General features: G+C 37.0%; 2 protein-coding genes across 3 annotated transcripts in view; one reads left to right on the top strand and one right to left on the bottom strand.

Moving 5' to 3' along the window:
* Positions 1-227: 227 nt before the first annotated feature.
* On the top strand, positions 228-8530 carry birc7 (baculoviral IAP repeat containing 7). The gene is given in 8 exon segments (XM_057319469.1): positions 228-261; positions 264-806; positions 4394-4493; positions 5557-5638; positions 5813-5852; positions 6333-6545; positions 7274-7336; positions 7997-8530. Coding segments are annotated over 8 exon segments (1263 nt in total). The 5' UTR covers positions 228-242; the 3' UTR covers positions 8200-8530.
* Positions 8531-8719: 189 nt separating this feature from the next.
* Positions 8720-14842, bottom strand: part of nkain4 (sodium/potassium transporting ATPase interacting 4) — a 54947-nt gene continuing 48824 nt past the window's right edge. For both annotated transcript variants that reach the window (XM_057319964.1, XM_057319965.1), the window contains one exon: positions 8720-11195. In XM_057319964.1, coding sequence (XP_057175947.1) covers positions 11186-11195 — 10 coding nt within the window. In that variant the 3' untranslated portion in view covers positions 8720-11185. The remainder of the gene's footprint in view (positions 11196-14842) is intronic.

Raw genomic sequence — 14842 nt, 5'->3', positions numbered from 1 at the left:
TAATTAAACGTAGTAATTATGACCATTTTAAATGATAATAAAATATGTATTGAAATATATGTTTATGCGACAGGTATATGCCATGTGACAGTTTCATACTTGCTAGACATGTATGGAGGACTGGCTGCTATTGTATAAATGCTATTCGGTGCTTGGCCACAGGGTAGATTTCCAGCTTATTCTGGAAATGTGTGTGGCATAGTAACCTAAACTGTGCTCTGTTCCAGGCAATAATAGACTATATGGCCAGCGGAGGGGGGGCTAAGCGCACCTAAACACTTCACTATGGAAGGAGAGCAGCATGAGGGGAGATCGTGGGCATGAGCGCGAAAGAAGCACACATATGGAGGCAGAGGTTCGGCTTGGCATGCGGAACGAGGAGGAGAGACTCCAAACTTTCCAAAACTGGCCAAGAGAGGCGCCGGTGCGTCCCGGGGACCTGGCCCGGGCTGGATTTTTCTATCTGAGATACGGTGATACGGTGCAATGTTTCTGCTGTGCTGGGATACTACGGTACTGGGTTCAGGGAGACACCCCACTGGGTGAACACGAGAGGCATTTTCCCACATGCGGCTTTGTGATGGGCAGAGATGTGGGTAATGTTCCGACGGCCTCCTCTGACTCTGTGGATGGACAGCTCTTGAGTCAATTGCAGCGGATGACCGTGGACGAGCAGGTGTTATTCGGACAGGCGGTGTACCCGGAGATGGAGTCAGAGGACAGCAGACTGACCACCTATCACAACTGGCCCACCGGAGCGTCAGTGCAACCTGATACCCTGGCACGAGCTGGCTTTTTCTATACAGGTTTGTCCATGAATGAAAGTATGTATGGCAGTCATTTGGACCGTAAAATTAGCGTCATGGTATATTATAGGGTTTCGACACAGCAAAGCACCGAAACTTCTCTTTTCTGCGCTGTCAGTCACGCGCCCTCGTAATCACGCGCACTGTGAATGCACGGAATGAACGGAATGAACGAGAGAGCCCGCGAGCGTTGACACAGTTGTGCGAGCCCTTTAGTAATAATTGACGACCGCTTATACCACGGTTGCTTACCACACCACAGGACATTGCTCAAATGTTTAATTTCAATGTGTGTCATGTTATCGTCTTTAAAATGCTGTTGATGGTAGGACAACTTTCTTGCGCATCTCATTTCCGTTAGAGCGAACTGACACGAAAGCTTTAGCCACGTGTTGTGTGTGTGTGTGTGTGTGTGTGTGTGTGTGTGTGTGTGTGTGTGTGTGTGTGTGNTGTGTGTGTGTGTGTGTGTGTGTGTGTGTGTGTGTGTGTGTGTGTGTGTGTGAGAGAGAGAGAGAGATCGCGCGCACACCTGCGTGTTTGCGGTAATGTGACAGAAAAGCCAGTGATAATAAATTATTTGTTCCTCGTATTGTTTCTGTCTTCAGCAGTAAAAAAAATCACGCAAACTTTTGAAAGAGTAGGTCTATTAAAATATGTATGTTATCAGTTACAACCAGCATGAAGAGGAAACGAACCAGTAGGATATCAGTGTTTATTAATGCATTTTGTTTTTCTATTTAGTTATTTTATTTATTCTATTTCAGTATATGTATTTCTTGTTTTTGAAATGCTTGGTTTATTGAAACGAAACTGCACACGTTTCCATTAACAGTAAAGTCTGACAAAAGGAACCTTGGGTAAAGAGAGATGTATGGCTTAATATATTAACAATGGCATTGAATTTATAAATGTGAAATAAAAAAACAGTGTAACTGTCACAGTATTCATAAACTTGGAGGCCGCCATTTTTTGCGTCAAAATCCGTGACGTCAAATGGTTGCAACCTAAACCCGTTCTCTTAACGCTACAGCGAAGCACACACGTTTTCCATATATAACAGTAAAATATGAGACGTCAAACATAAGATCAGATATATAAATGTCCTGACACATACTGCCTGCCATAAAAGAAGAATGCGTTCAACAAGCGTCTGTTCAAGGTAAACGTGCATTAAATCATAGCTTTAAACTACCGCCTTTAAGACATTTAAGACTATTTAAGACATAACATCCACCATAATCGTATACTTTATACATTATGAGAATATACTGATAAACACAATATGCTTGCGGTTTAGTTATTTAGCCCACGGCAGCTAATGACAGAGAGAGAGAAGACAATAACGTTAGGCTAACATCAAAAAGTCCAAATCTGGATAAAATGCATTTTATAATGGCTAAAAACATCGTGTATATAATAAATTCGAAATGATTTTGGTTATTAATATGTATGTTTGTATTGTTCTGACCAACAATATTAAAATGTATGAAAATACACCAAATAGCATCTTTATTTTCTTTCTTTATTATTTTAGCATTATTTATATATTTTTTTATTATCTTACAGCACTTTATATTTACTGAAGAACTGATAAGTGTGTCTGTGTTCAGCCTGTGCGTGCAACCATTTTACGTCATCAAAAAAGAACATGGCGGCCTCCTTGGGTTAAAATGAGTATTACATTTAGTTTTTTTTAAGAATTTAAAATATTTTATGTGTTTCTAACGACAAATGCAAGTAGTGTAAAGCTATTACAACGTATTTAGCCATACATCTCTCTATACACTGGGTTCCCTTTAACGTCAGATCAAGAGCAGGGAGATGTGTGCGGTAATGGCCTGTAGGCTACACTATAACCTTTCTGTTGTTTAAACTTGGCGAAGTGATATGGAACTGTAATGCGGTCAGCAGACCTGGAACACCTTCATAGGTGTGCATTTAACTTAAAGTTAATGCATACCCATAGAAAGTTTGTCAACCAATCAGATTGAAGCATTCAACAGCCCTTGGTATAATGTGAAAGAATCGTGTTTCTGCCTGTTCTATTTTTTTAACAAATGCAGTGCATATAAATATAAAACATATTTTAAATTAATTATGACACAATCATGTAAACATTATTGAAATAACTGAAACCTTACGTTTGAAACCTAACATTTGTTTTCCCCTTAATTTCTCACAAACACACGTTGAAGTTGTTACATAATTTGTTCAAATTTTTTGTTTTCAACTTTTAAGCATCCGGGATAAAAAATCGTACACAACCCTAGTGTTATGTGGGTTAAAAATACTCCCCACATTTTTGTTAGTTTTAAATTTATGAAAATGTTTGAAATTTATTTAACAATACTAAAATAGCTGTAGTGAAATTTATTATGTTCTCACTATAGAAACTATGGTTTGTATGATAATGCATAGGGATGCCACCGAAAATGTTTGGCCGAAAATAGCAAAAAACGCAAGTTCGGTGTTCGGCCGAATGTGTGAAATGGCCGAATAAATTTTACCGAACATGACTTGTGATACGATCAAGCAGCAACCAGCGCAGAGAGAGAGAGAGACAGAGACACGCGTGCGCTTTATTACTGCCGCAAACTTTGGCAGTGTGTGTGTGTGTGTGTGTGTGTGTGTGTGTGTGTGTGTGTGTGTGTGTGTGTGTGTGCGTGTGTGGAGCATTTTAAAGTGTCAGAGAAAGACAAAGCACGGGACTTGCCGCACGGAAGTAAATTTCCGAATGAAAGCGTCTTTACCGGTCGGTAACTTTACTTCAGACGGAAGCGGGCTGTCTGACAGTAGCCCCGCCGCTCGCGACATCCTTTGACATCATACAGTGGTCGCGTGCACACAGTTCCCTGTACTAAACAACTTGTTAAAGTATGTTCGGTGCATCCCGGCCACGAGTGCACCTTCCGAGAGAACAGTGAGCTTTTGTGGAAGGAGTTTGAAGGAGAGACGTGAACTGAAATGGTTGTCAGTCAGCATCAGTCAGAATTGCTTGCATGTTTTTTTTCCTCAAATCATTTTGCAATGTAGCCTATAATAATCCAACAGTTTTAGTTTATTCGTATTTTTAGCTTATAGGCCTAATGTGGAATGACAGTTTTTAATGAAGTGTTTTGTTGTAGGGGTACAGAGTAACTTACATTACATTCTTTTAGCAGTCCGTTATAGGCCTAATTAATATAGGCTATTCATGAAGGGAGAGGGCTCAATTTTTGTTTGAATTTACTTTGTTTTGCTCAATTTTATATTAAGTTGTATTGTATTTTATTGAAAAGCAAGACAAATTATAAAAAGCACATTTTGACTATTCAGTTTGTGCAATAGTGAAAAAAATAGCTTAATAAATAGAAGAAATGGTATTATTCGGCCTTCGGCCAAGTGTTTCACATCATGTTCGGCTTCGGCCAAGAATTTTCGTTTCGGTGCATCCCTAGTAATCAATTCACCAAAACATTACTACATTTGTGCTATAATAAAATGATGATTAATTTGCTTAAGGGTAGGCTATATGGTTACAACTTGCAATGATAAGATCTATTTTGTTATATTTTGGCATGGCAGTAACTGATACATTTGTTTCTCAGGTCATGGTGACAACGTGAAGTGTTTCTACTGTGATGGTGGTCTGAGGAACTGGGAACCAGGAGATGACCCATGGCAGGAACATGCAAAATGGTTTCCACAGTAAGTGCTGAATTACTCCTCTTATTTCAAAAAAGAGAAGTTCAGACTACCGGTAGGTTAAGTAAGAAAGGGATAATGTACAATGTATATATGTGATATATAGAAGCTCCGACAGAGTGTGATCAGGACCCGACGCGAAGCGGAGGGTCTTGTATCACACTGAAGGGGCTTATTTCGTGATAACAGCCGGCTGCTTGTACATTATTCCGCTTATTACATGGCTACTTGCCACATGAGAAAAAAACTGGACATAAAATGTGAATTTGAAATATTTTATTAGCTCATTTTTAATGAATAGTAATAAGTCTCTTTATTACACGGCTCATTTGAATGCTTGATTCTAATTGGCCAGTCGCGACATTCCAACAACCGCTCAAAACTAATAACACCCTGTAACCCGGATGCTGCAAATCATTTTGGCAGTTTAATATTACACAAAAATGAATTATAAATATGTCTTTTAATAACATATATGACATTATATTTACAAATGATTAAACCAATTTGCCTGTTCATGACGTTTGAACGTCGTTTCTACTTTAAAACCGAAACTAAACGGCTTTTCCTCGCGGAAGGTCTGCATTCGGTAAAAATGAGCTAATAAAATATTTCAAATTCACAATTAATGTCCAGTTCTTTTCTCATGTGGCAAGTAGCCGTGTAATAAGCGAGATAATGTACGAGCAGCAATACCGGTTGTTATCGCAGAAATAAGCCCCTTCAGTGTGATACAAGACCCTCCGCTTCGCGTCGGGTCCTGATCGGTCGGGGCTTCTTTCTGCAGTAACAACCGGCTGTACATTATCCCTTACTTATTAGATGCTGATGCAATAGACTTCTATGTAATGTATCTAATTTGTTGCATATTAAAGTCTATTAATTTTAATTACTTTAATAATAGACAATACTGAAGTAAATTAGATGGCAGTAAATTAGATAAGTTAAGAGCATGAATGATTGTAAGGTCCAGTGGAGAATCGAATGAATTTTTATGTGTATGGTATTTGTATCTATTTGGGTGTGTATGACCATTTTTTATTTTGGCATTCATGTGCTTCTAAAGATGTGAATATTTGCTTCAAACCAGAGGACGGGAATATGTGAGCAACATTCAACAATCCCACTTTAACCTAAATGAGAGAGTGGTACGTAATAAATATCATACAGCGATTCATCAGTTATTGGTTGCACGGCTTCCTGTAGTGCTGATAAAATGTAAACCCTTAACGCAAAGTGTATGAAACCATATGACAAATTTATGAATGTTTAACAGCTATGTTTACAAGCAACTTTAAATAAAATTGTGTATTTTTTTGAAGGGTGGCTCTCTGTCATCATCTTCAGGAAGTATTACATCAGGTAAATGAATACATGTAGGTGTGTTTGCACATTTCAAGTTATGAGATAGAATTGGAATTATTTGGCGAATGGAACTTCTTGTTAAACTTACTGGCTTCCCATTTCATATATCTGCTGAAAGTCTCTCGACTAATAACAGTTTAACCGTTGTGTGTCACATACAAACAATAAGACGCTTGTTTGGACTATATGAAACCACAGGAGTGAACTACCCATCTAGAACACTATACACTCTGTTGTATATTCCTCAGGAATTGTTGGTATTGTAACAGCTCACAAAAAGCTGTTTTCATTTAGGCAAAGGTCCATCTCTCCTGATGTGTTCTCACCAACTGTTGTCCTACAGCCAAACTGTGTCATTTTTCAATGTTGAACTTTTAACAAATATTTTAAAGGGTATTTTCACATATTTGACCTTCACAGCTACAGCAAAACAACACACACACATTCACTGTTTCTGTGTGCTCTTCCCTCTGTCAGGGGTGGTGGGAGGGCAGAACACGGAGGCAGCAGTTATGTTGTCTCCTGTAGTTCAGGCTGTCCTCCAGATGGGTTTCCAGCGCTCACTGGTGGAGAGTCTGGTGCAGTCGCGCTATCTGCTCACCGGCTCACACTATACCTCAGTCTCTGACCTGGTGACCGACGTCCTTCAGGCCGAAGAGGAGGAAAGACATACAGGAGAGCCCAGACCAGGTGTGGAGTTTTAAACTCATAGATGCACCGAACCTGAATTATGTAACAAAGTTCAGTCTTTATTGAGTAAGAAGAGCCATTATTGAAAGGTGCAATGTGTGAGGTTAAGGAGGATCTATTGACAGAAATGCAATCAAATATACATAACTATGTCTTCGGAGGTATATAAAGACCTTGCATAATGAAGCGTTATGTTTTTATTACATTAGAATGAGCAATTTTTTATCTACATACATCCCCTTACATGGAATTCACGCTGTTGTTTCTACAGTAGCCCTAAATGGACAAACTGCTCTACAGAGCATGTTTCGTAAATATGTTATCTCACTCGGCAGAGAAGCGAAAGCGTCTGTGTTAACCACAAGTAGTGTTTAGAACAGTTGGAGTGAGCCGTTGGTTGCAATTTGCAACCTCACCACTAGATGCCGCTAAAATTCACATGTCGGACCAAACCTGAGTGTAAATGTTTCTTTTATGCAGTAAAAGTGAAGTAAATGTGTCAGTATCTAACATTTATGTGATGCATACACCTTTGTCATACACGTTTGAAAAAACATGAAAGTAAATGATGACAGTATTTTTTTAATGATCTATCTAATGCAATTTAATGTAAATGTTAAATGCGTGTCTCTCATCACAAAACAAAAACAATGCAAGAATGCCAATTCAATGCCAATTATGGTATGTCCTTTTTTCCTCTCTAACATGTGGATTGTTCGTTTCCTCAGAGACTGTGGAGAGACAGGACAGCAGCACAAGTGAGAGAACACAGTCTGCAGTCAGGGAGAAAGGTCTTTATTAACACACACATATGATGTTTGTGTGTGGTTTGGCTATACTTGTGACAGTCAAATTTATGAAAATGTTCTCACAAATATACTTAAAAGGGTCAACAACTGATTTGACGTGGTCCTCACTACTAAAAAGACTCATAAATGTAAAACATGAATTAATATTATTAGTAGAGATGCACGGATATATCGGCCGATAATCGAGGACAGGAAATTGCAATGTATTTGTGCTCTGTACATGCTAAGAAACATCAGGTTCAATATTAATAGTCATTATATGAATTAATAACATTCATAAAAATAAGAAATATTAATTTAATCTTCAGAATCAGTCTCGGCAGATAACACTCTGAATAATCGGTATTGGAGAAATTTTGTATCTGTGCATCTCTACATATTAGTCTGGCATAAAAACAGTGGAAGTCTATGATTGTTCTCTCTCAGTAATATAGTAAAACAAATTTTGTGAGTACTTATACTGTATGTGTATATTAATTCTCTATTCATTTCACAGTGTAATCTAAACTCATTTTTAATACAAATGTAGAAATGAACATCAACCAAAATAAGTAATGCTGTAAAAGTCTATTTTTTATGTAGATCATGTATACGATACACAAAATTAAAATGTCTTCACTTATCTGATTGCTTGTTTTTTAGTGCGATCAGACCTCAGTCCAGAGGAACAGTTGAGACAGCTTCAGGAAGAGAGAACGTGTAAGGTGTGCATGGACAAACTCGTCTCCATGGTCTTTATCCCCTGCGGCCATCTGGTTGTCTGCACCGACTGCGCAGCCAGTCTGCACCACTGCCCCATCTGCAGGGGAGTCATCCGGGGCAGTGTGCGAGCATTCATGTCATGAGGTTTCCACATGCATGAAAAAAGCAACATTTTTTGTTGTACAACTTCAGACAAATCATTCTGCGTAGTATTTCAAAAGCGGTGAATGGTATAAGCTCTCTATTATTAGCTTCTGAATTCTTAAGCTGTCAAATGTAGGTGGTGTTGGTGGTGCTTGATATTTGACTAAACATCCTGCCAGACAGCAAGAGTTTGTGTGAATTTCTATCTTTCTAAATGAGAATGAGAAACTCTGATGACTTTGAATATACAAGGATAATTTGTGAAAGAGCATATTATTCATATTATCATATTTTACTATTAGTGTACGAACACATTGTACTTTTATTTTTTTAATAATAAAATAATTTGCATCACTTTGTTAATACATGTTTCTTTTTTAAATGTGAAATATTTACTGACTTTTACCATTGCCAAGCAGACAACATTTGATGTGTGTGTGTAAATAACAGTGTTTGTTTACAGATCAAGACAACATCACACGTGCGGAAACAAATACACCACGACACTGTGTACAGTAGATGAAAAGCACATATTTTATTAACAAACATTTATTTACACTCTGATCAGCAAACACATGTTATTGGACAAGCAGTCAATGAACATATGGAGAAGAGACGAAAGATATTAAAATAGTTTGATGTGACGACATAGGAGAAAGAGAGGGACACAGATTTGTAACAATGACCTATATTTAACATCCTAAACTCTACAATGACAAATTACACAGAGAAGTGGTAGAAAATGCAGTCCTTCCAGTCTATGGATTTGAACAGTCTATGGTTGTAAAGAAATATTTTGGACACTAGGGGGCAGGAGAGGTCCACAGGCAATGTGATGAAAGAATATTCGCGCAAATATGAAAATTTTCCATTTACATCTGAGGCATGAAGGCGAGTAAATTATAAGATCTTTCATTTTTGGGTGAACTATTTCTTTAATGGATACAAATGACGCTGAAAATGTTTCTGTCAAATACAAAACTCAACGATTTAATGGTTAAACAGTTCCAATGAACTCTTGCCATTTCTAACTTGCATACACTTTAAATTAATAGACTTTGTGTTTCATAAAAGAAAGTCACTGTTTGGAACAATATAGATGGAGTAAATGATGACAGAATCTTCATTTGAGGTGAATTAAGGCAGTGGTTCTCAAACTTTTTTGTTGTAAGGCCCCCTTTGTGCAGAGTGCATTGCTTTGCGGCCCCCCCAAATAAAGATTTATAATCTTAAACTTAAAATTTTAATTAAACCAAGAAAATATTCAGTTAAACAATGCTAAAACATCAATTATTTTGGTTGGTGGTGTTGTTTTTCTGATGTTTGATTGCACAAAATGTATGATAAATATCCATATTTCTAAAATGCCACAAAATCTGTGCCCCCCTGGAACAATCTTGTGGCCTCCCAGGAGGCCACGGCCCCCAGTTTGAGAACCACTGAATTAAGGGACAGTCAACCAAAAATGAAAATTCTGTCGTCATTTACTCCCCCTCAAGTTGTTCCAAATCTGAATAAATGATGTTCTGACGAATATAGAGAAAGATATTTGGAAGAATGCTTGTAACCAAACAGTGCTTGGCCACCATCGACTCCCATAGTAGGAAAAATTACAATGGTTGTCCAAAGTGCCCCAGATCCTTCAAAATATCTTCTTTTGTGTTCATCTGAACATTTTTTTTTCAGATTTAGAAGTTAGAACGACTCAAGGGCGAGTGAATAAAGACAGAATTTTCATTTTTGGAAGAACTGTCCCTTAAGCGCAAGATCGTAATGTTGCTAATACAGTACACATCAAATCTGGCCTTGTTCAGCAATTTGTTCAGACCGACCTTCACATCTCAGTTTGAAAAGAAATACACAGCCCCTCTCTTTAAACCGTGTCATACATGTTATTATACATGTAACATTGCATGTTAGGTCATCCAGTTGTGCTTTATGGTTTATTTTTTCCAGTAAACAGAAACAGTAGCTTTGCATCTACAGTGAAAGACACTCGACTGTTACTCAGATAAAGAAAAGGATACATGCTGATACAATATTACATATTGTTATTTGTTCACAAACTGGTATTTGATTACAAGCACCATTCATATAAAAGAACCTTCCCATTTGATCATATCTGTCAGTTTTACAATAAAAAACAGATTATGTGATCATTTTATTGATTTTGACTGAATGCCAAAAGAAACCCGGCTATTTTCTAAAGACGATTATATTCAAACACACGTAGGAAGAACACTGATGGGGCCTGTACAACAAGTGACAAGTATTTGGACTCATGGCATATTTTCAGTCTGGCTTAAATGTCTAAATACTTTTTCAGGCCGCAGTATAAAATCCAACTAAAACTGAATTTGACAATGTAATCACACATCATACTGACACATGAAAGAACCGTCTGGTCTTATTTTCGCAAAACGCGGCGTTTTTATCGTTTGCTTCTATTTTGGAAACATATCCACATGAGGTTTGCTTGCTTTGTCTTTTATTCTGGGTCCCACCCACTTTCCAAACCACCCTTCCTCCTCTCTGCATACTCTTGTGTTTTACTGTGTACATGCGCAAATCCTGTGTGAAGGTAAACAGCATTAAATTCCCCCTACACACACACACACACACACACACACACACAAAGAGCTGGAAGTCAGTTAACCTCAACATCTGAACTCCACTGAGTCACTCACAGGCCTGCTGTCCATGATCTCATACAATGCACACTGATCTTAGACCATACATGACATGCAAACCTGCCTAACAATGGGTGTTTTTGTTTCAATATGTTTCTGAACGAGACAGCTGGACTGTGTTTTGTATTGGACAGCCGACTCTCCAGTCCTCTCCCAGACCAGAAGGGCTTGATCAGGAAGAGTGGAAAGCGTGTGAATGAGGAAACAGTGGAGAGGCAGATCTCAAGGAATGAGGAGGGAGGTGAGGTATGAGCAGTCTGCTGGAGTGGATGAATCATCTGACCTGCTCTTTCATTTACGAAGACCTGATGAGCACAAAGACACACAGAGTATAAGGTTATGACAGGGCTACAGGTGTTGTTTGCACAAGGGTTGTGTGCCATGACAATGACTTTTCGATTCCAATTTTCGATTTGAATTGAGCTCCCAAACAGATGTAATTCACATGCAAATGTAGGAAGTAGAATTCAAATGGTGTTTAATTTCATTCAACTTTCAGTTATGTTTAAATAACTGCTGGAAAGGTGGCTTTTAATAATATGTATGAATTACCCATAAACCTGGTCATGGCCACGACTGCCCAGTTTTTTTCATTGAAAAAAATTGTGCATTCCAATTAATATCAGTCAAACTGCAGTTGGTTTGTTTTTATTTAAGCCATAATAACTAAAAAAATACAGCTAACCAACACAATAAAACCCAATAAAAACATGATAACATAATAAAAAACATGATTTTTGAAATAATGATTTTTATTGAAAAAATACACAGCGTAATTTCTGCTATTTTGAACTGTTTCTCCATCATTTTCTGCAAATAAATGCAAATAGAAACAATATTTTTATTTTAAATTTGGGAGAAATATTGTTACAGAATGAAACAAAAATGATAATTTTACCTAAACACATACCTATAAATAGTAAATTAAGACAAACTAAAAAATAAGTTTGAAATGGTCTATTTTATTCTATAGTTACGGTTATTGTTGTTGTTATTACAAGTTATACATTATTTCTTGTTTCAAAGCCACTATGATTTATTTGAAAACGTGTATTTTGAATTGTACACTGAATAAACATGTACATGTAACATGTAAAGAATAATATACAAATATGCTCTTTTTTGTAGTTATTCTCAAACTTCAGCAAACTAACTTGATTCAGCAAGTTTGCTTATGTGGTGTGTACCTTCAATTCTTCTCAAAGCTGAGTTTCAGTTTGCACTCCAAATTGTCTTAATACATCTTAAATAATATTTTTGCATAGAGAGCAAAGATGTCAATTTTCCAGAGTTAGACATTACTTTTGACTTTATACTATTGTATATAAAATACCCGGTCACCCTAAATAACAGTCACCCTAAAATATACTTCTACTCGAACCAATAAAGTGTAATTTTGTTGGTGTAACCTATTGCAGTCCGGTTGATTCTGCCACATTAAAAATAATATTTTTGACTTTTGACACAGATATTAAAGTCCGGGAAATTCCTATTGGATGTGGGTAACTCAAATCAAACTCACACTGATGAAACGAAAGGAAATCATTTCTATATTTTTTTTACAAACACACGAACACCTGCTGGGTGATTCATTAAAATCCCAGTGACTGTGAAATGCCTATGTGTCTAGATGCAGGACGAGCACTTGTCTCATTTTCAGCTACTCTGATTAAACTGTCATGAGAACTGTCCCCAGGGCCAATCTAACGCATTTAACACCTCCATGTGCACATATTGAAATTAAAAAGGCTTCTTCCACACACACTCATTAAACATCCTGCATAATTCAAGGTTTATTGAAATGAGGCCAGCGTCGGGCTCAGAGGGACCACTTCCCGGAACCATATTCCCTGAATGAAAAACACTTCAAACTTAAGAGCAAGACTTCAGATTGAGGACATATAGCAGCAGGTACTAGAGAAGCTTACGACCACACTGTCAGTGTTTCAGTCCTAAAATCATTTGCAGTGGGACTTATAATTCTACTCCACAGCACTATGTAAAGAAGATGAACGAGCTCTCAATCCGTCAGAACGTCATTATAATATATCGTGAAGAACCAGTGAGGTCAATCATAGGCCTATTTGTAGAAATCTGCTAGCTGTCTGAGTTCCCTTTTATCTCAATGGCTGTTGCTCAGTTGCCGCAAGATAAAAATGAAATAAATATCAAAATTTACCCTATTTATTTTGTTAGCTCACATTAATAGCTTTGTGGTGAAGAATTCATGCTTGTTTAAAAATTGCCTTGGCAATGTGACGTTCCCCGGGGTTTGTGGCTAATGTCATTTTAACGTTGCCTCTTTATTTGCCCTGAGGTGCAGCAGCTGGAGGCGATCGGGGAACCACTAGGGCCCAGTGTTTCCTGGGGTTTAAAAGGATGGCTTCCGCCACGGCTCTCTCGACACTTCATCCTCGGGTTCGGACATGCCGCTCATCTATTGACCGCTCGTCGTGTTTTGCAGCTACACATCCACTTCAACACTTACATTTAACTACACTTCTGACTGACTTCCATTCTCACCACACGCACCACATTACATTATTCATTTACACTGCCAACAGTAATATAAATATGAGTGTTCTTAATAAAAATGTCCCAGAAATGGGCTTAAAACGTTGAACGCGTTCTTTGTTTTGTTGCGGTTTCACGAGCCGGCCGTAACAGCAACACTGTAAACCCGGATAAGTTGGCAATACTCGAACATTTTGAGAATTTTGTTTTTGAGTTTTAGAGGTTCTTGGTTTAAGTAAGCAGAACTTTCAAATTTTGATTACTGTTAAGTTAAAGTTCTTACCAAATCTTAGCAAGTGCGACTTAAATATTTAATTGATCCTTTTTATGAAATGAAGTAGACAGAACTTAAACAAAAATTGCATTTTTAAGTTAACTAAACTAAATTCTTTCAGTTTCTTTATTTAACATATTTCTTAGTCTTAATATACCAAATACCTTGACTTATGCAACCCAAAATGAGCAAGAAGAGACTGATCTCAGAATTGGCATTAGCACAGTTACTGCTCACTGCTGACATAACACATGTTACAGGTCAAATGTAGCTTCGCAGAGCCTAAGCACATGCACCACTCTTCTAAACAATGGTAACCACAAAACTGAAAAATATGTCAAACTCTTTACACTTTTAACACTAACAAGTCTTTAACTTTACTAAAAACATAAAATAATCATATCTTTTTTTAATTTACTCTCCTAATGCAGTCTGACGCAAAGCATGCTGGGAATTGGAAATCCTTCTTGACCAATTGTGTTGAATTAACGTGTTTAAATTAAGAAAATTGAACAAGGAGCAAATCAATTTTTTGAGTTTTAGTCAAAACTTCAAGTTAAAAGTTAAAAAAGTGTTTCAGGAACTTAAAATATTTAAGTAAGTAGACCTTTTTTATAAAATTAAGTTTACATTACTTAATCTGTTTGATTATTTTGAACATTTGGGTTTACAGTGAATCTTAAACCAAAATCTACCAAATATGTATACAAGACACATCCTAGTTTTGGTAAGGATTTGCAGAAAAGATGCAATTAGAAGATATACTTATCTTACTTTACATAGAAAATAATATAGTGTTGTATGATAAGAATATCCCAAACTGATTCAATTACATAAACTGTAATAAACGGCTTATTTCTTTACATTGGAAATGTTTTAATGGCCCTGACATAAGACGCTGGTTTAAAGAAACGGCATACATGTCAATGGAAAAAGTCTGTTATATGTAAAAGATAAATATAAAAGCTTTGAGGAGATATGGAGTCCTTTTTTACAATTTTTGAAACTGGATGAAACTGAGGTTTGAGAAAGGATGTGTTAATTTACACATTAACGCTATAGCACTGGAAAATTTGTATTAGGTCAGTTTATTGTACATGGTAAATGTTATTTACCCCTTTTTGTGTTTTTTTATGTTCATGTGGTTTTTTTTGTACGTATTTA

This window comes from Triplophysa rosa, linkage group LG21, assembly GCF_024868665.1.
Source record: "Triplophysa rosa linkage group LG21, Trosa_1v2, whole genome shotgun sequence".
Taxonomy (NCBI): Eukaryota; Metazoa; Chordata; class Actinopteri; order Cypriniformes; family Nemacheilidae; genus Triplophysa; species Triplophysa rosa.
The sequence above is the reverse complement of the archived record's forward strand: the minus strand, read 5'-3'. Positions and strand labels throughout refer to the sequence as shown.